General features: G+C 50.9%; 1 protein-coding gene across 1 annotated transcript in view; it reads right to left on the bottom strand.

Annotated features, from left to right (window-relative positions):
- The window catches only part of Stk32b (serine/threonine kinase 32B), a 336,180-nt gene that overhangs the window by 78,190 nt on the left and 239,002 nt on the right, over window positions 1–18,988 (bottom strand). The window contains exon 5 of the mRNA XM_063230171.1: window positions 2,185–2,222. Within this exon, the coding sequence (XP_063086241.1) occupies window positions 2,185–2,222 (38 nt within the window). The remainder of the gene's footprint in view (window positions 1–2,184; window positions 2,223–18,988) is intronic.

Raw genomic sequence — 18,988 nt, 5'->3', positions numbered from 1 at the left:
CCCAGCCAGAGCCCTTCACTCCACAACCTGGAGATGATGGGCTGCTGCTTGTGTCCATCCTAAATCCGGACATCCACCTGAAAGCTAAGCAGGAACCTAAGCAGACATCAGAGCCGGGAGGGCTGTGAGGATGTGGGGACTTCCTGTAACTGGCAAGTCTGAGCCTGATGATAAAACAGTGCGTTTATGAGGTGTGACCAAAGGGACAGGGAATGTTTAAGCTAAGAAAAACTGTATTGCAACAAAGTATGCAGAGCCATGAGTCCCCTTCAAAGTCCTCATCTTTGCCTTGAATGCACTCATCCTGTTGTTCTGGCCACTTTCCGCAGCAGTTCTGGAGTCCTCTTCCCTGCGTGTCTTTAGCTGCTCTGTTCTGGGTGCCTGGGTGTCCTCAGTCTATTTAAAAAATCTTCCCTTTCATGACCATTTTAACCCTGAGGAAGAGGCGGAAGTCGCGCGGTGCCGTGGACAAGGCAGATAAGGACACAGCCTGCCTTTGTCTGTTGGCGGTTGGCAGCAGCGCTCACTGTGTTTTTGCTCACACCCTATAGAGACACCCAGGAAAGAACACCTCCAGAACTGCTCCAGAAAGGGTCAGGGACAACGGGATGAGTGTCGGAACTGAGGGGAGGACTCTGAGGGGGCTCTAGGCCAATGTGACTCTTACTATAAAACATATTTTATAAAATTTAAACATTCACTGTATATTTTGATCATGCCTCACATTTAATGTTGTATTTCCCTGGCAGCAAGGCTCACTAGCCCGGGACCCAGTTAGGGACAGCAATGGGACCACTCCGCATTCCACTCCACGGAGAGCACCCAACAAGCATGACCAGAGATGCATATAACTAGATTCTTGCCAAGGAACCTAAAAGTTGTCATGTTCCTTGTGCAGTCACCAGCTTGAAGATATCAGCTGTGAGTTTTCACCTGACCTCTGGCCCAGGCGCTTCCGTGAGCTGAGAGGTCCCGGGGAACCCCTGGCTGGCTCTGGAGAAAACACCTGGCTGTGTTTCACCTGCAGGGGAAAGTCTGAAAATGAGAGCTGGAGCTGTCAGCAGAAAGAGCAGGAATGGCCTTCAGGATGCCTTCCTGGTCCACCGAGAAGACCCTGCCCTGCCACAGCTGGAGAGCTTTCACCCTGAGCGCCACCCAGGACCTGAGCCAGACCCAGGGGAGCCTGTTGGGGCCTGGGCCACCCCGCCCTCTGTTTGCTTCTGATCCTTTCCTCCCACACTGGTGTTTTGGAATCTGGGTCCCAGGTGCCCGGCACTTTGGGATGGAACCATATTTGGAGATAAAGTATTTAATTAAAGGATTAATAGGAGGTCACAAGGGCAGTCCTGGTGCCATCTGCCTGGTGTCCTTAGAAGAAGAGGGGATGAGATCACAGACTGTGGAGAGGGACCCGTGTGAGGATACAGGGAAGATGACCTCCGCTGGCTCCTAAATGTTAGGGTGCCAGAAATGAACATTTGTGCGGTAAAACCCATCTCCAGGCTCTGGGACTCTGCTATGGGGGCCCTGGCAGGTGACACACCTGGTTTCGGATGGGAATGATCTGCTCATGCTGGCTCATTTTTCCATCCATCCGCTCCAGCGATTGCTCTAAACCCCAGTGGACATTTATTCTTCTGTGGCTCCCCAGTCCTCAGAGTAGACCCCAAACCACTGGACCCCGGAATCTAACACAAAAACTGGAGCGGTAGCTCACTGAGGTAGGACAGGGCTGCCTGGGACACCACCAAGACGGCACCTCACTGCCCCAGATGGGTTCCTAGGAGGACCCATGTCACTCTCATGGGAGAGCAGTGGAGACTCAGTATCTCAGGCCCACTCAGACCTCCATGCCCAGGAGACCTGGAAGTGGGGACCACTTCCCCATCTGGACACTGAGCATCAGTGAGTGATTCTGAGTCACAGGTTCCCACACCTGTCCCCTTGTGCCCTGATGTCCCCAGGAAGTGAACAGCAATGACTGCAGAGGACAAACCTTCAAAGGAGCTCAACTCAGCTTACTGGGGTGGGTTGCACCCTGGAACTGGGCTGATGCCACCTACCAGGATGGGAACAGAGGAGGGCTTTGCTTGCCAGCCCTGGTGTCCTGCTCACCAGGCCCTATGCTGCCCAGCACCCCACACTTTCCACTGCAGCTTCCCCAAGGGGTCCCCACGGGCTTACCATGCTCGTCCAGCAGGATGTTGTCTGGCTTGATGTCTCTAGAAGAGAAAACAGAGAAGCAGGCGATATTGATTCCTGGAGTCAGTCAAGGGCACCCTGCTGCCCGCCCCCATGAGGTCTCAGACCAGGCAAGACAGTCATCCCAGTAATAGAGCCGCTTTTAGTGAGAAAGATTCCCACTTCTTTTCTGGCCTGGAACTGCAAACAGATTGTCTGAAGGTGGTTTTTCTAAATATTTTGAGTGTTTGACATCTCTCTTGCAAGTATCCAAGAACTGTTTTATTCTGTTCCAGTAGGGACTGAATGGCCAGTATGCTCTGTGTCAGTCGGCTGGGGCACCTTTCTGCCCTGAAGATGCCCAGTGTCCCCGGGAGGGACAGGGACTCAGAGGCCGGCGCTTGGCAGCCCACCGGCCACATCCACACCCACGCCTGGTGTGTGTGTGTGGTCTGTGAGCTGAGATTGCTCTCATACCTTTAAAAGGGTTATAAAAACAAAGTCACGTGCAAACAAACAAAAACCAAAAGGGACACACAGCAGGGGCTGACGTAGCCGTGGAGCCCCGAAGGCTTTGCTCTCCGCCCTTTGTGGAGAGCATTTTGATCGCTTTACACGATGATCTATTTGGCGACATCAGAGCCCCAGGTCACCACTGGAGCAATGGACCTCCCCACTCCATGTAGTACTTAAAAATTATTTTTCTAACACTAGGGATTAAACTCAGGTCTTTTGTACTGAGCTATATCACCAACTCTTGCTTCTTATATTTTATTTTGAGACAGGGTCTCATTAAATTGCTAAATTTCTCTGGCTGGACTTGAATTTATGATCTGCCTGCCTCAGCTTCCTGGAGTGCTGAGATTAGAAGTGTTTGCCACTGTGCCCAGCTTTCCCAGTGGCACTTTTAAAGGTGCCCATCTGCACCAGGCACAGTGACGGCCACTGTGAAGGATGATGGGGTGCAGGCCAGCATGGAGATGGAAGGGGACACAGGGAAGCTCACCCTGACCCTGGCTCGCTGCCGATGCGCGCGCACTTGCCGAAGCCCTGTGTGGAAACACGGACTGCAGCCCGCATGCTGCACACGCTCGTTTCTAATAAACCAGCGCGACTGAGACTAATGACAGCTTTCCTGGCAATAAAGAGCAATCACCCAGAGTTTATCAAATATTCATTCTACCCGAGAACACGCTGAGGTTGTCTGTAATAAGGCCACACGCTGCCTTCCCAGGGAAGAAAGCAACATTTAGCCTACACATTTAAATTTTTAGTCTCATCATGGCTTTTCGAGCCCATGAATTTTGATGAGCATTAAGCAAATGGGCCCTTGCTGCCAAGTGCACAAAACATCTTCTGCAAACAAAGGGATGATTGCAGAGGCGGCCAGGGAGTCCCACGGGAGACACGGACTGAGAAGGGACACAATCAAAACAAGAGGCAGAAGCCCCAGGGTCAAGTGTGAGTGGCTCCAGAGCAGGCAGCTCCCAGCAGGGAGAATCAAAGGTTTGTCAAGAATAAAAGCAAAGTAGCTAGTGCGAGGCTCATCCTTGAAGGACTCACTGGGGTGGGGGGTCACCCTGAGTGGGGCATGGAGATAAGGGAGGTGGTGACTGTGGCCTCGGGAGCACAAACTGCACGATTCCTGAGAGCGTGAGCAGCACAAAGTTGGGGCACCGGAGGAGAGACCCAAGAGTGTTATCTGATGCACTGGTCCCCCTTGATCCCCATGGTAACTTGAGAACGGCTCAATTTGGAAATGGAGTCTTCGGAGATGTAATCAGTTAGGGATCAGAAGATGAAATTATCCCGGATTCAGGGCAGGTCCCCAGTCAGTGACTCAGGTCCTTTGAGGAGAAAGGGGACACAGAGTTGGACACTGGCACAGGAGAGAAGGCAGCCATGTGGAGACAGGGGCAGAGATCTGAGCAAAGCAGCTGAGGAACAGACGCTGGGGTCCCAGGGCTGATTGTCCCTGAGAACACCCCAAGGAAGCAGGGCCCTGGCCACACTCTGACTTCACACATGTGGCCCAAACTGAGAATAGATTTATGCCAAACCTCTCTCCTGCAAGCAGAACCATCCCTGTCTGGGTTTCCCTTACCAAATGGACTAAACATCAGGACAAGTGTCTTCTGTCACAGCTGTCAGCAAAGAGCATTGCCAAGTGTCCTCTGTGGTTACCACGGACCCACAGAATAAGCCCTGATCCCATAGGGTCCTTGCCGCTGAGAAGGGAGGCAGACCTGTGAGTAGATGGCAGCTCCCGAGTTAGGATGAATGCTTCAAAGACAACAAAATGGCCTGGGAAGGAGACGCAGCGGGGCCCAGCCTTCCCTGCCCGGCCAGGAGAGGCCTCTCAGAAGAGCAGCATCTGGCCGACCTCTGCAAGGCCAGAAGCAGACAGCCAAGCAGAGAAATGGCCCGAGACACACTTCCAGCCCCCGTGATCAGGCTAGGCCACACGGCACTGCTGAGGACGTGTCACGTTCTCGATGCTGCCACTCTGTAAGACTCAGCCCTGGCAGTCTGGAGGGACAGCCCTTCCTTGCTAGCTTGGAGGACCCAAACTGCCACAGGGAGTGGGCTCTGGCAGGGGCTCACGCTGCCTCCCAGTTGAGCAGGGCCTCCAGCCAGTGAACAGTGAGAAAGTGGAGACCTTAGTCCTACAGCCTCGAGGATGAGTTGTACTGAGCAAGAGGGAGCTTGGGGGAAGGGAGGGGCATGTGATTTGCAGTTTGGGGACACCCCAAGAAGTTTCCAGGAGACCTGGGCTTACACTTCTGGCTGGAGGACATCATCATGGTGGAGGTAATTAGTTATGTAGCCATGGAGGATGTCATCATGGTGAGGTAATTAGTTATGTAGCCATGGAGGATGTCACCATGGTGGAGGTAATTAGTTATGTAGCCATGGAGGATGTCACCATGGTGAGGTAATTAGTTACATAGTCATGGGGGATGTCATCATTTTGGGGTGATTAATTACATAGCCATGGAGGACATCATCATGGTGGGGTAACTAGTTACATAGTCATGGAGGATGGCATCATGGTGGGGTAATTATGTAGTCACGGAGGACGTCATCATGATGGCGTTACCTAGTTACGCCATCACAGAGGACATCATCTTGATGGGGTAATTAAGTTATGCAGCAAGAGGAAACAATTATACTCACCATGTGAATGGGTCGCTTTATCTGAACCTCATTTTCTTTACCTTAATTTTTTTTTTTTTTTTTTTTTTGAGTCACGGTCTGACTACGCACTTCAAGCCGGCCTTCAGCTCACTATGTGGTCCAGGCTGGCCTCATGGCCATGTACCTGCCTCAGCCTCCAGAGTGCTGGGATTATAGTGCAGACTGCCGTGTGGCTGGCTTCATTTTGTTTATCTGGAAAATGGGAAGAATCAGCTGCCTCATGGTGACTGTGAGCACTGGAGGCCACGGCATTGGCACAATGCTTTGCTTGGCTCCTGGTGTGTAAGGAGCATGCAGGGACTACCTTGGTTTTCTCAGAGGAGCTGTCAGCACCTGGCAGCCTTGGCCATCCAGCAGAGGGATTGGGTTGCTTTCCTAGGAGCCTCCAGGGCTAACTCTGGCAGAGGCCACGGAGGAGGGAGGCTTCTGAGTCAGCTGAGTGAGAAGAGCATTGCAGCGGCAGAGAATCTTATCAGAGCTTTTCCTTTGATGGGAGCCGGGGCTGTTTCCTCCAGCCCTATTTTCCACACTGATCATATCTCAGGCCTTCAGCGTCATCCTGTTGAAAACCAGGGCTCACGCATCTGCAAAGGGCACTGGAAGCCTGACGTGGATGGGGGAGGCTGTGGCGGTTTTCTGAGGACAGAGCCATAATTTCAGAGCTGGGCAGGCTGACACTGCAATAACGGAAAGTACAGAGGAGAGACTATAAAACCTGGCTCCAGCCCGGCTCCAAATCAAACACAGCATGAGGCTAGGCGGCCATGGGGACAGGTCTGCCTGTGTCCTTTGCGGGGCTTCTTGGTATTCCACATTGGTGATTCTGTAGCCACAAAGACACACCAAACCCCAGGAAGAAGAGCACGCAGCGTGCTCTGAGTCTGGGCTGCAGGTAAGCCAGTAACACTCACTCTGGGAGTTTCAGTGAGGAATCACGGAGCTGCTTCTTATGACAGTGACCAGTGCCAGGCACAGGGAGGCAGGGCTGCTGCTGTGGTTGGAACGGGCAGACACCTGTCAGTGCTGAGGTCCAGCCAAGAGTGTGGGCATCAGGGGAGGTGTCCAGATGCACTCACTGGGGTGCGGGGAGTGGTTCTGGGGATGCCCTTGGCTGTCTTCCGACTTGGTCAGCTAGAGCGGGGTAAGCTGATGATAGAGAAGAGTGAATGAACTTGGTTCTCAGGCTTTGGGATCCCACTATCTTGGCATGTGTCCTCCTTCCAGGAACTGCATAACGAGACGGCGGACAGCAGTGCTCCTCATCGGGCATCACTTCTTCCTCTCATCTCTCTCCTGTGTCCCATGGCGGGCAGGGACTGGGTATAGAGCACAGGCCCCCACCTGGTGCTTCAGTCTCCTGGCAGTACTGGTGACGTTCACTCCATGCTCCCTGAGTGCCACCTGAAGCACACGTGATGATGTGCGGTGGGCTACTTGGTGCTGTGTGCTGCAGTGACCTTCATCTGCCACCTCTCCTCACCCTGACACATCTTTCGTGGGCAGGCGTTTTATGGGTGGAGAAAGAGGATTCACAGAGGATCAGCAATGTGCTAGGCGCCCCTGGAGACTTGTCGGGGATCAAATGTTCACAGAGATCTGACCTCTTCCCAAGCTGCCCCCATCAGTGTTCTCTGATTGGGTGAATGGGGTGGGGCGGGTGGAGATTTAAGGTTCTCAGAACCCTAAAGTAAGCAGTCATATTTCCACAAGTGTGCTTACAAGAAATATATTCTTTTAAAAATTACCGTACATTTCCGCCTGCTTTTCATTCATTGCAGCCCCTCCATGTAAGGCTGCATTTCCTTTTTCACGTGACCCAATTGGCTTTAGAAAACACACAGCTGACTTTGTCCCTCCTCTACAGAAACGATCTTAGAGGCTTCTGGTGCAAATGAAAGTGTCCGCTGGGATGTGGGTGTCAACTTCTGAGTCTGTCAGCTAAGGACACACGCTTCCATCCTATGTGGGTGAGATGGTCCTAACTTACTGGAAGGGCTGGGAAGCGATGTCTAAAATGCGCACACACCGACTGGGCAGTTCTGACCCGTATCCAGTGTGAGCCCCTCGAAGTTGTTAGGATTTGCAGAGGGGTCCAAGAAGGCACTGGGTTCGGTGCATTCCTCCTGGGGTTAGTGAGGCCAGGGAGCCTGCCGTCCAGATTCAGTGCAGAGGTCACTCTTCCTGAGTGGCTCAGATGTCACCACCTCCCCACCCCCACCCCACCACAGCTCAGGGCTGTGTCTTCCTCCAGGCTGTCAGAACGTTAGAAGGGCACATTGCACACAAAGGGCAGCCCACGAGCTGGCCCGGTCTCCCTGATGCCAACTCCTCTAGGCAGGAGCCACTGAGGCGGCAGAGAGAGAAGGACAAAAGCCTGTGGCAGGAGAGCAGGTTTACTCCACTCCCTGCAGCCACTGCCAGGCAGCCTGCAATGATCAGGGCGCTTCTGCAGCTCTTTAACCCTTCAGCGACAATTCAAATCCATACTCTGCTACTGCCTGGGCCTCAGTTTTCTCACCTGTCAAGTGGGGATGAAAGGAAATAATGGATGTGCAGCATGCAGCTCAGTTCCTAGCACACAGTGGGTGCTCCTGAAGTGGTGGTTACTTCTCCCATCTCCCACTCCACCTTCAGTCCCCGGGGGGCTTGGAAGAGGCCGAAAGTGGTAAAAATTAGAAGCCAGCTTCATAAAGATCAGGCCCTTTTCCAGTGTTTGTGCATTTTGACTGCTCCCCAAGCCTCTTCCCATCCTGTGATCCGCTGACTCTACCTACCATTAGGAATGAGGAAAACGGAGCCTGGGAGGGTAAGGGGCTTCCTCGCTGGCACAGGGAAAAAGCCAGTAAAGCAGGATTTGAACCCAGCGCACTGGTACACAGAGGGTGCTCACTCTTCTCTGATGTCTGTGTAGGGTGTAGGTGTTAAGGGAACAACCACATGACTGACTTGTGCAAGCCCCACATACATTGCAGTTCGTGTCCCTGAGCAGACTGTCCCGCCTTCTAGAGTTCTCAATTTGGTCCCTAGCCCCTCCTGCCAGGCCTCCGCACCTGCCAGCTCTCTTCCAGGGTGCTACTTCCTCCTGGAAGCCCTGATGGATGCCCAAGTGAACCAGGTTGCACCTGCATTTTCCTATGAGCCTCACTGCCACAGCAGTGCCCACGAGGATAGCTACCCAGTGGGGCTGTCGGACTGCAGCTCATCTTTCTTGGTCAGAGCTGATGCCACTGAGTGCCCAGGACCCGTGGTCAGGTCTGCAGCTCTGCCTGGCACCATGCCCTCGGAGACCTTACTGAATCTAGACATCAGCAAAACCCAGGCCCTGCTCTGGTGCTGCCTTCCCAGGCCTGAAACTGCACCCACATGATAGCTAACTCCCACCCTGACTGGCACTCACTCTGGACCCCCAGTGCCAGCAGCAGGAGGCCCTCCGCACATTGCCCTGTGCACCCTGCCCTTTCACCCCCGAGGCCCCAGTGTCCACATTGTTCCTCCCTTTCCACAGCCATGGCCGCTGGACAGTGAGCCCTGCTGCCCTATGTCCCCTCCCTCTGCTCAGCCCAGCTTAGAACCAGAGTCCTGCACCTCCTGGGCTAGGATGCCTGTTGGGAGAGGTGTCATTTGGTGACTGTATCATTGTGGGGACACTGTGGAGTACAGTGGCCTGGAGCACACACAGTGAAGAGGACTTGTCTTGGGCTGCAGATATAATATCTAATACACTGTGTGATGCAGAGGATTTGTACAAGTAAGAAAATTTTATTCTCAACACATTCATTATAGTATTTTTTAAAAGAGCAACACAAACAAAACTAGATGAGCATCTGACTTTTATTTCATGCAGCTGAGGCATGGACGGCTGTCTGGACAGACTTGCAGTGCCCAGTGAGTTCTCAAGGTACTGGCCAGGCCTCTGGCATCCGTATATGATCAGCTACGCAACTGGGTCATAAAATCACTGAGATCTCACACTAACCAGGTTCATGATCTTGTGGGAAGCGTTACTAGCTGCCTAAGGTCACGTGTAGCTTGCAGATGGTAGGTCAGACACAGGAGATAATATCCTTATCCAAAACTTCACAGTGCGGCCTGCAACACCCCTGGGACTCCCACATGCTCAAGGGTTCCTTCCCGCAGCCTTCTCGCCTGACATCTTACTGCCTCAGTCTTTGTCTCCTTTCTGGGCTACGACACAAACCCCATGACACAGGGGCTGTCCCTTCCCCTGTGGCATCCCCAGGACCTGGACCGGTGTTGACCACTACACACTTAGCAAATAGCTCCCTGGGTCGTGGAATGAGTGACCCGCACAGCCCAATCGCCATGGCTCAGGGACATTCACTTCTGCTCTCTCCACGTGTCCTCCGGGTGGGCCACGGAGCAGCAGCCTCAGACACAGACGCCCCTCTTACTGGTGCAGTGTCCCCATCCATTGCAAGCCGGATTCTGGGGGCAGGGCAGGGACCCTCAGTGTCAGACCCTCCAGGTGGGGTTCTGTGGCTTCCTTGAACTCCAGAGCCCTGCTCTGCTAATGGGGAGCCATGAGTTGGATGTGTCCCTCAAAAGTTCATGGGCCAACAATCCCACCCTCACTTCGAGGGCCGGCAGAACTTAGAGGTGGCACCTTGGAGGGATGACAGATGTGTGACCCATGTTGCAGCAGCCCAGCTCACAATAGCTAATATTTGGAAGTGACCTACAAGTCCATCAGCAGAAGAGTGGACAAGGACAATGCAATCATGCACAATAGAGCACTACTCTGCCATGAAGAAGATACGCCTGAGGGATCTGTGGGAAAACAGATGCACCTTCAGCCCACAACGCTCAGTGAAGTGACCGAAACCTGCCAGCTTCAACACCGCACGGCTTCTCTTATAGGAGGAACTCAAAAGTAATAACTAAAGAGCAAAGCAAAAGACAGGAATAGGGAGCAGGGACCCAGGGCTTTGGCCAAAGGGAAGAAAACCAAGAGATGGGAAGAAGAGGGAAAGAGGGGGAGGGAAGGGGGTGAAAAAAGAATTAAGATGCATTGTACGCAGGCACTGATGCCAGGAGCATGATCAATATGTGCTGTGAACAGAGCCCAGTACAAACGAAAATTTAAAATAAAAAGTTAAATTAAAACAAAGAGGAGAGACTCTGTCTTAGCCTGTGACATCTGTTATGTTACAACACTAAAGGTCTCAGGAGATGCTGGCCGCTCCACACCAGACCGCCTGGCCTCCAGAACCTCGAGCGACGTAAACCTCTGTAAATGGCCCAATCCGTGGCATGCAGTTAGGGCAGCAGAAAACAGACCAAGCTGTGAAGGAAAAGGGTCACCCCGTGCCTGTGTGGGGGATGTTTTTGGAACTTGCCTCCACTGCAGCATGAGCTCACTAAGATGCAGAGCTCTGGGGACCCTGCTGCCCCTCAGCCCCTGGGAACCAGGAGGGATGGCTCTGTTTTAGCAGCCGGGTCCTGTGGCTCCCTGGAGGCCAGGCACGCTCAGTTTGACGGATGCGATGGCGCCGGGGCACAAGATTGTTGGTTACCCCTGGATTCATCACATGGGTACACGCATGTGGGCCCAGGGGTCCCTCGCAGCTGGGTCCAGATCATTGGGAGAAGAAGCACACAGGCATCCTGGCACACACCAGCTGCAGCGGACCCTGGCGGGGCGGAGGTGGCACCGAGGGAGGAGGGCTATCCTCGCCTCAGTTTTCCCAGGGGAGTGGGAGCCCTGGTGCGAAAGCAGAGTCTGCTGAAGGCGGCACAGGGAGTTGATGGTTTAGGGGTTGCTATTTTTAGCGCCCAGTGTCTCTGTCACTTGATAGAGGCTGCTGCTAAAAGGCATGAGTATCACACGAGACTCTCAGGGCCGGAGGGGACATTGACTCTCTCAGAAGCTGACCACCCCTGGTCTCTGAGCCTTTTGGAGTCTCAGTTTCTTCATCTGTGAAGTGAACCCATTCCCAAATCTGCCGGGAGGGCTGGAGTGGGAATTCCATGCAGTGATGCTGACAAAGTCAGCCCAGCCTTGCATACGCTGAAGGCCTAGTAAATACACCGGATCATGCTCAATATCCAAATAAGCAAGAGGGAGATGCTATTCATGGAGAGGCAGCAGGATGACGGTGAGCGTGGAATTCTCAGTGCTTTTTTTTTTTTAATTTTATTTAAAACAAAAAAGAGAAAAAACAAAACAAAACAAAGCGGTGTAAGGGTACAAGTAATACAGAACTACAAAAACAAAAAACAAAACAAAAAAACCCCCAAAAAACAGTAAGAAATCACCAGTTAATAGATTACACATTATCATCTTAGAGATAGTTGCTCAAGTCACAGTATCAAAGCATACAAAGTGGACATTCAAACAGTGAGACTGCAAACAGTTGTGTTCAATGATCCAACCAAAAACATTAATATGGTCAGCTATTTAACACCCCTAAACACACTTGCAGTTGTATCCTGTAGAGCACCTTTTTTCCCTCTCTTTTTTACAACACAATTTACACATTTTGGGTTTTATTACTCCTCAGGTCTTATTACTTTTTTTTTTTGGAAGAGAATAAAGTCAAATATGGCAAAACAAAGCTGTCAGTCAAAACCAAGGATAGACATAGCACATGATGTAAAAACAGAGTACAAGGTTATCAACAATGGTTACCATAATACCTCTTGCTTCCTTAAAAAGAATTGTCTATCTCATTAGGTATTATAAAGTTGAACACAACAGTAGAGAACAAGACCAATAAAACCTAAACCTTGTAAACATTACAGGACTTCCAAAGAAGATAATAGTCAAACAAGAATGGGCATCATAGTGAATCTTATTGCCTTCAAAGTAGTTGCCTATACCCTCAAACTTGATACTATCATACAGAATGGAACAGAGTCTAATCAGTCAAACAAGATAGTGTGAGTATTACAGGACTTCAATTCAAGTTAATAGGAAATCAAAAAAGTTACTATAATATACCCTGCTAATTTTTTTATTTTTCCCTTAATTAAAAAAATCATAAAAAATAATTAAATAATTTTTTAATGAATAAGGGAGAGATTGAGATAAAAGAGGACATAACAATACAGGTCAAAGCATGACAGTTTCAGCAACCTAGTGCTTCATCACCAAATAACCCGACTTAATAGTAGTTACTGTAGTGTCTTTTTCCTTGAAATATTTGAATATAACTTCATATACTATAGCTTCAAATATATCCAGTCAGTGTAAAACCGTTCAAGTGGATGAAAGCATTGTAGGGTATTTAGAACCAGCTAACAGAAAACAAACAATGGTTTTTATACTATCTCTTTGCCTATAACAATTTCTGTTTATACTATCACATATAATAAAATCCAGCAAGATACATCATGATAAAACCAATGGAGACAGAAGAGCCATAGTTTGGTGGGGCTTCAAAACAAGATGATAGTAAATCAGCACTAGCTATTATGATGACTTATTTTCTTCAAAATAGCTGTTCATTTCATCACAGGCAACAATATCAAGCAGCCCAGATAAAGCCATTCCAATTAATAATTGAAAACTTTATAAGGCTTCAAGGCCACATAATGGGGAATCATGATTACCACATATTTTTATATATTTGAATCATTACTTACATTAGGGAAACTATTCGGTATTCATACCTGTGAGATTGATTTATTTCACTTATGAGTATGGTCTCAAGCTGCGCCCATTTATTGATAAATATCTCAATGTGATCCTTCTCTATAGCTGAGTAATACTCCATTGTATAGAAATACCACAACTTTTTTATCCATTCCTCAGTTGATGGACACTTGGGTTGTTTCCAAGATTTGGTGATTACAAATTGTGCTGCTATAAACATAGGTGGACATATATCACTGTGGTATGATGCTTTCAGTTCTTCTGGGAATATGCCTAGAAGTGGAATAGCTGGAACAAATGGACTTCCAATCCCAGCTTTCTGAGAAATCTCCAGACTGACCTCCACAATGGTTGCACTAGTCTACACTCCCACCAACAGTGTAGAAGAGTTCCTTTTTCCCCACAGCCTCTCCAGCATTTGTTGTTGTTGGTTTTCTTGATCCTGGCTCTTCTTTAGGAGTGAGATGGAATCTCAGTGTCGTTTTAATTTGCATTTCTCTAATGACCAATGATGATGAACATTTTTTCATGCACTGAGAAGCGTGCTTCTCAGGTCAGTCACAGCTCTTGTGTGTCAAGAAGGATATAGCTGAAAGAGCAGGAGCCAGGCACCTACAGGAGTGAGCGTGGTCCTGTAGCCCACACTGGCTGCACTGCGGGGTACTGTTCCCAGCACGCACGCACATGGACTTTTCATTTGATTCTCACATCTACCCTGCATCATGGAGGGCATCTCTGTGCTGGAGTCACTCGATGGGCTGGCTGTGTGTCCATGTGGCTGGATTATAGTTACACTGGTCAAATGTAATTCTGGATATTACAAGGTGGTGTTGGGATGGGATTAACACCTAATCCCTGGACTCTGAGGAACACCAATCATTTGGGTGGGTCTTGTCTAATCAGTTGAAGGCCTCAATAGAAAGAAGAAGGAAAGTGACTGAGGATGGGGGAGGGGGCGGGGGAGGGAAGTAAGGGAAGGGGAATTAAAAAGGATCAAAATGCCAAATGAAGGGGCACTAATTCCCCACATGAATGTATTTATCATGAACAGGTATTAATAAAAAAGGAAAAGACTTCACTGGCAATTGCTGCCTTTGAGTCGCCAAGTCGTATGACTGTGTGTAATGCCTGATACTCTGGTTCTGCCTAGACAGACAGCCTGTGTGGAGCGCCGCGGGCAGGGTCAGTAGCATTGTCTGGAGCCCACCTACCCTGCTATACAGTGACCACAGCCCCCATGGAGCCATGCCCAAGCACATGCAGCCCAGTCTTGAAGACTGATAAAATCACATGCAGGAGCGCACACTGATCCTGGGTTAGTCTGCCCAGTTCTATCACAAAATCCCACGCTGGTGACTTGGACAACAGAGATGCTGCAGGCTGCAAACCTGAGACCAGGTGTGGGCCGTCTGGCTCCTCCTGAGGTCTCTCCTGGGCGTGTAGACACCATCCTCTCCCTGTCCTCCCTTGCAAAGCCCCTCTGCACATGTCTACATCCGGATCTGTTTTTCCAATGAGGGCAGTAGTTGTGTAGGACTGGGGGCACTTTTGTGACCTCACCTCACCTAATCCCCTCTTCAGAGTCTAGTCTCCATGGGCAGACACTGTGGGATGTCCCAGGAAGGAGGACTCAGCATAAAAAGTTGAGGGACACAGTGGAGTCCCCAGTGTTCTCTCCACGATTGATGTGAGCCAGAAAGAACCTGGCTCCCTCCATCCAGGGAGGTGATCATGCAGCCAGGAAGAAGTCGAGGATGTCAGAGAACACGGACCGAGCATCAGGTACGGGATGTGTGTGTCTGGAGGGGTTGGCTGTGACCTGGCAAACTAATCCAGCACACAGGAGGCTGAGGCAGGATTCTGAGTCTCGAAGAAAAATAAATACAAACAAGGGGGTGGAGGAAAGGGCTGGGAAGGAACGGAATGGAGAAGGCCACCAAGGGTAGCACAGAAGCTGGTGGGGCAGACTTTGCAGATCTGGGTTAGACTTGGGCTCTGAGCTCTTCCATTCTGTGTTCAAAACACAAAAGCAGATGGTGGAGCTGGTCTGACCAAAGCTCGTAGGCTGGGCACCCAGGACACCAGTTACCCCCAGATTCCTGAGTCTCTCCACACCTGGCAATGGCCAGGGCCCATGGAGGTCAGGCTGGGCAGGGGCCACATTCGGGAGGCTCTGCTTCCAGACTGCGAGGTCCACACTGTACCCCACCGGGCGAGCTGGAAGCGGGTAAAGTGGGCAGAGTGCTGAGAGGGTGGATGTGGCAGCTCCGCCTTCTCCAGAGAACTCAGACTCCAAGTCCTCAGAACACGCTCCCTTCTACGGCCTCCACTCCCACCTTCCTCACCACGGCCAGGTCCTTGTGCCTTCCTCTCTACCTCAGTTTCTGTCCGAGTCCGCCCACTTGGCACTCTTTGCTGTGTGTCTCCCGCACTGGAAAGGGTGCTCCACGGACACTTACTGCACAGATTACTGGGCAGATGAAGAGATGGAAGGGTGGGTGGGGAAGTGAGCAAATGCATAGGTGGATGGACGGGTGAACAGGTGAATGGAAGAGTAAATGGTGAATGGATGGATGAGTGTGTAGACTGACAGAATGATGAAAGGAGGGATAGATGGATGAATGGCTGAATGAATGGGCAACGGGTGACTAGAAGAAAGTGATGCACACTTGCAGTGTTATGATTTGTATCTAGATGTCCCTCCAGGGCCTCATGCTCCCATAGGTGGGGCTGTTGTGACTGGGTTATGGAGTTTGTAGCAGACGTGCTGTTAGGAGGCAGGGTCTGGTCAGAAGCACAGGTCCCCAGGACGGCACACCTCCCTCCCCAGACCTTCCCCTCATCTCTGCTTCCTTGACGCCATGTGGACAGCAGGTCTCTCCGTCAGGCCCCTCTGCCATGGTGAGCTGTTGTGGTGCCAGGCTCCTATGCACTGAAACCTCTAAACATTGTGTCCTAACATTAACCTTTCCTCCGTAAGTTGTAGGTGTCAGGTATCGTGTCTGAGAGCAGGAAAGTGACCAAGACACATGGCACAGTGACAAGGAGCATCAAGTATCTTCTGTGAGGGTTTTTGAGCCAACAGCAAGGACAGCACCAAAGATTCTCGAATTCAGGGCGTGGGATCTATTCCTAACTCTGCTGTTTAGCCTTGTTTCTGTCTCTGCAGAAGCCTTAGCTGCTATTAAAACTTGCTGGGGGCCTGGCGATGTGCTGGAACAAGGCACAGCGCTCACCATCTCATCCCTCAGAACAACTCTGGCATCAGGCAGGCCTGGCTGCTGGCTCTGCGGCCTGGGAGAAGCTGCACAAGCCCTGCTCCATGTGGCCTGGAGGAAGAGAGGCCTTCCAGTCTCTAAGGCCACACTTCCCACCTTGTTCTGACCCCAGATGCCCATCTCACCTTACCCTTTCCTGCAGCTCTCAAATCAGCCCCGTCCCCATTTCTCCTTTGCCTGTACGCGGCTGTGTTCTGGTGGATCTAACGGTAAGCCGAACTTCCCTTCCTTGGCTTCCTGTTACACCCCTGATGTCTCACTAGTGCACAGCAATCTGGACTGCCCTCACCTCCTATCCCTGCCCTGTGCTCCACCTCCAGGCACTGCTGCTCCTCCCAGCCTAGTCTGTCTCCCCCCCCCCCATCATGGACAGCAGGGTCCTGTGAGATGCAGCAGACCCAGCTGCCTACTCTCAGCCCTTTCCCACTCACCTCCCCCCTGCAGCAGCTCGGCCAGAAGTGTCTGAGCAGTCACTGGGCCGCTGGTACTGGGACACAGCAGGGAATTAGAAAGCAAGAGTCTTTGTTTGGGAAATCACTGTACTGGAAGGAGGCCCACTGTTAACTGCAGAGGGCAAACTCTGGGTTACTGGGTGTAGGTGAGAGGTGGTGAATCTGAACTGGGTGAGCATAATTGAGGTAGAGAGGTGTGGGTGGGTGATTTAAGATGTCGGGAGGGGGGGGAGCTATGCCCAGACACTATGCCCAGACATGTGGGTGTTCTCGGTCGAGATTAACATTTAAATTAGTGAATTGTAAGCAGAGCAGATGCCCTCCCTGGGTGCTCTGCAGGTTAGTCCTCCCTGCACCTGCATCGATGGGAGCCACAGCTCCACTTAAAATGAGGGCTCGGGTAATCTTTGGGACCTCAGGTGAATACAGTGATGATTCACCCTGAGTCATAGGCCCGAGGTCTGCGAGGGGCTCAGCTGTGCTGAACCCAGGCTTCAATTTGATTGGGCTCGTGGCAACAAGCTCAGCGTTTATGCTCTGTAGCGTGAAATCCTTTGCAAAAATCAATCTGAATTGAGGAGCAAGGTGGAGACAGTTGGTGGAGAGGAAGAACTGGGAACATTAGTTTAATAGAATCCCCTTCCTCCCGCTGGGGCCTGGGACTCAAGGCGTGGGAACACAGTTATTATTGTAATGACAAGAACGAAGCTGAAATCTTGTTAAATAGCCCACTGATCCAGAAAAGATGGGAGCAGAGCCGTCATCTCCTTATTAAACACCCTGAAAGTTTTGATCTCATGTAGGATGAAATATTCATGGTGCTGCTTTTGGTAGGAGAGCGGCATCAGGTAGTAATGACAGTGTCTCAAGTGGAAATGAGAGAGCCAAGGGGCAGGAGAAACTAGCGGTCTTGGGCTCTCTGAGGCTTCAGAGATGCCACCCCCATGGAAGATGATCAAGGAGACAGCCCAGCTGGGTGGAGCTGCCCTCCTGCCTTACTCAGGGTTCGAAGATTCGTCAGAACCTGTTCCTGACCTCTGCTTCCACATTTCCTGCTCGCCTGCTGTCTGCATGGCACCCAGTCCTTTGTCTTTGCTTCCTCCAGTGCGAGCCCTTCTGGTTCCAAGGCACAGCTCCCCGCCATGTGGTTGGCCGACTGTTACCTCATTTTTATGGTGCTTTTCGCTGTAGCATCTGTTGTACTTGCCTGCCTGAGTCAGGGGTGAGGGGACCTGCATCAGGTCTGCAGAGAAGTGACTTTGTGTCCTGTGGCCCCCTGGGCATGTTCTGCAGCTGGGATGATGCTGTCACCTCATGGGGCAGGCCACCACCTCGAGATTCCCCATCCTGTTCCGCTTTCTATAGACCAGAACTGAGTGATCATATAAGGCAATGTGGGTGAGAAAATCGCTGCTTGATTTTTTTCCAGAAAGGCTTGAGAAGTGATTTAAAGCTCTCTCTCTCTCTCTCTCTCTCTCTCTCTCTCTCTCACACACACACACACACACACACACACCTGTGGGCATAGATTCTACAGTTGCTAGTGGCAATGATGCCAGGAGGGAGGCCCTGTGCAAGTCCTAGGCAAATCTAAGGACCCATCCCGACAGTTTAGTCTGCACTGAGAAGTCTCCCTCTCTTTGTTCCAGATTGCATTTTGCTCTGTAAATAAAGTTTTATCTGCACACAAGCACCTTCCTTTGCACGCATGTTGATGTCCTGGCTGCTTTCATGCTGTGGTGGCAGAGACGACAGATCGGCAGCAGCACTTCCTGTGTGGCCAAATCCTCTTGTGCCGCCATCATCTCTGCCTTTAGGCGAGAATCAGGCTCAAGAGTGATGAAGTCTTTCCTTGACCCAACCTCTGTGCCTCTCTCCAACTCAGCCTCAGTCTTGGGCTTCAGTCTGCCAAGCACAGTTTTAGCAAGAATCCTGTTCAGTCAGTTTAGCAGGAAATCCCACTGAACCCTTGATATTTGATCCCCTCCATATCTGGTCAGATTCCTTTTTCCAGCCTTGGGTATAGACCTTGGGTTGGATCTAGCAACAATCTCAGTCCCTGAGTGTCCCCTGCTCTTGGCAGCTCCTTTTAGCAGCTTTCCATCCACTGGCTGCTCATTTTGTTCATTGACTATGAATCTTCACTTGTCCTGTTGCACTGGAGATGAACTCAGTTCTCTTTCTCTGACACTGGAATAGTTTTGACATCCATCAAATGGTTCCAAATGAAATCTTCTTTACTGTTTTGAAGTGCTGGAATCTAA

This window comes from Cavia porcellus, unplaced genomic scaffold (assembly GCF_034190915.1).
Source record: "Cavia porcellus strain 051 isolate PalLab524CR breed Dunkin Hartley unplaced genomic scaffold, mCavPor4.1 scaffold_18, whole genome shotgun sequence".
Classification (NCBI taxonomy): Eukaryota; Metazoa; Chordata; class Mammalia; order Rodentia; family Caviidae; genus Cavia; species Cavia porcellus.
This window is presented reverse-complemented; position numbering and strand designations above follow the sequence as displayed.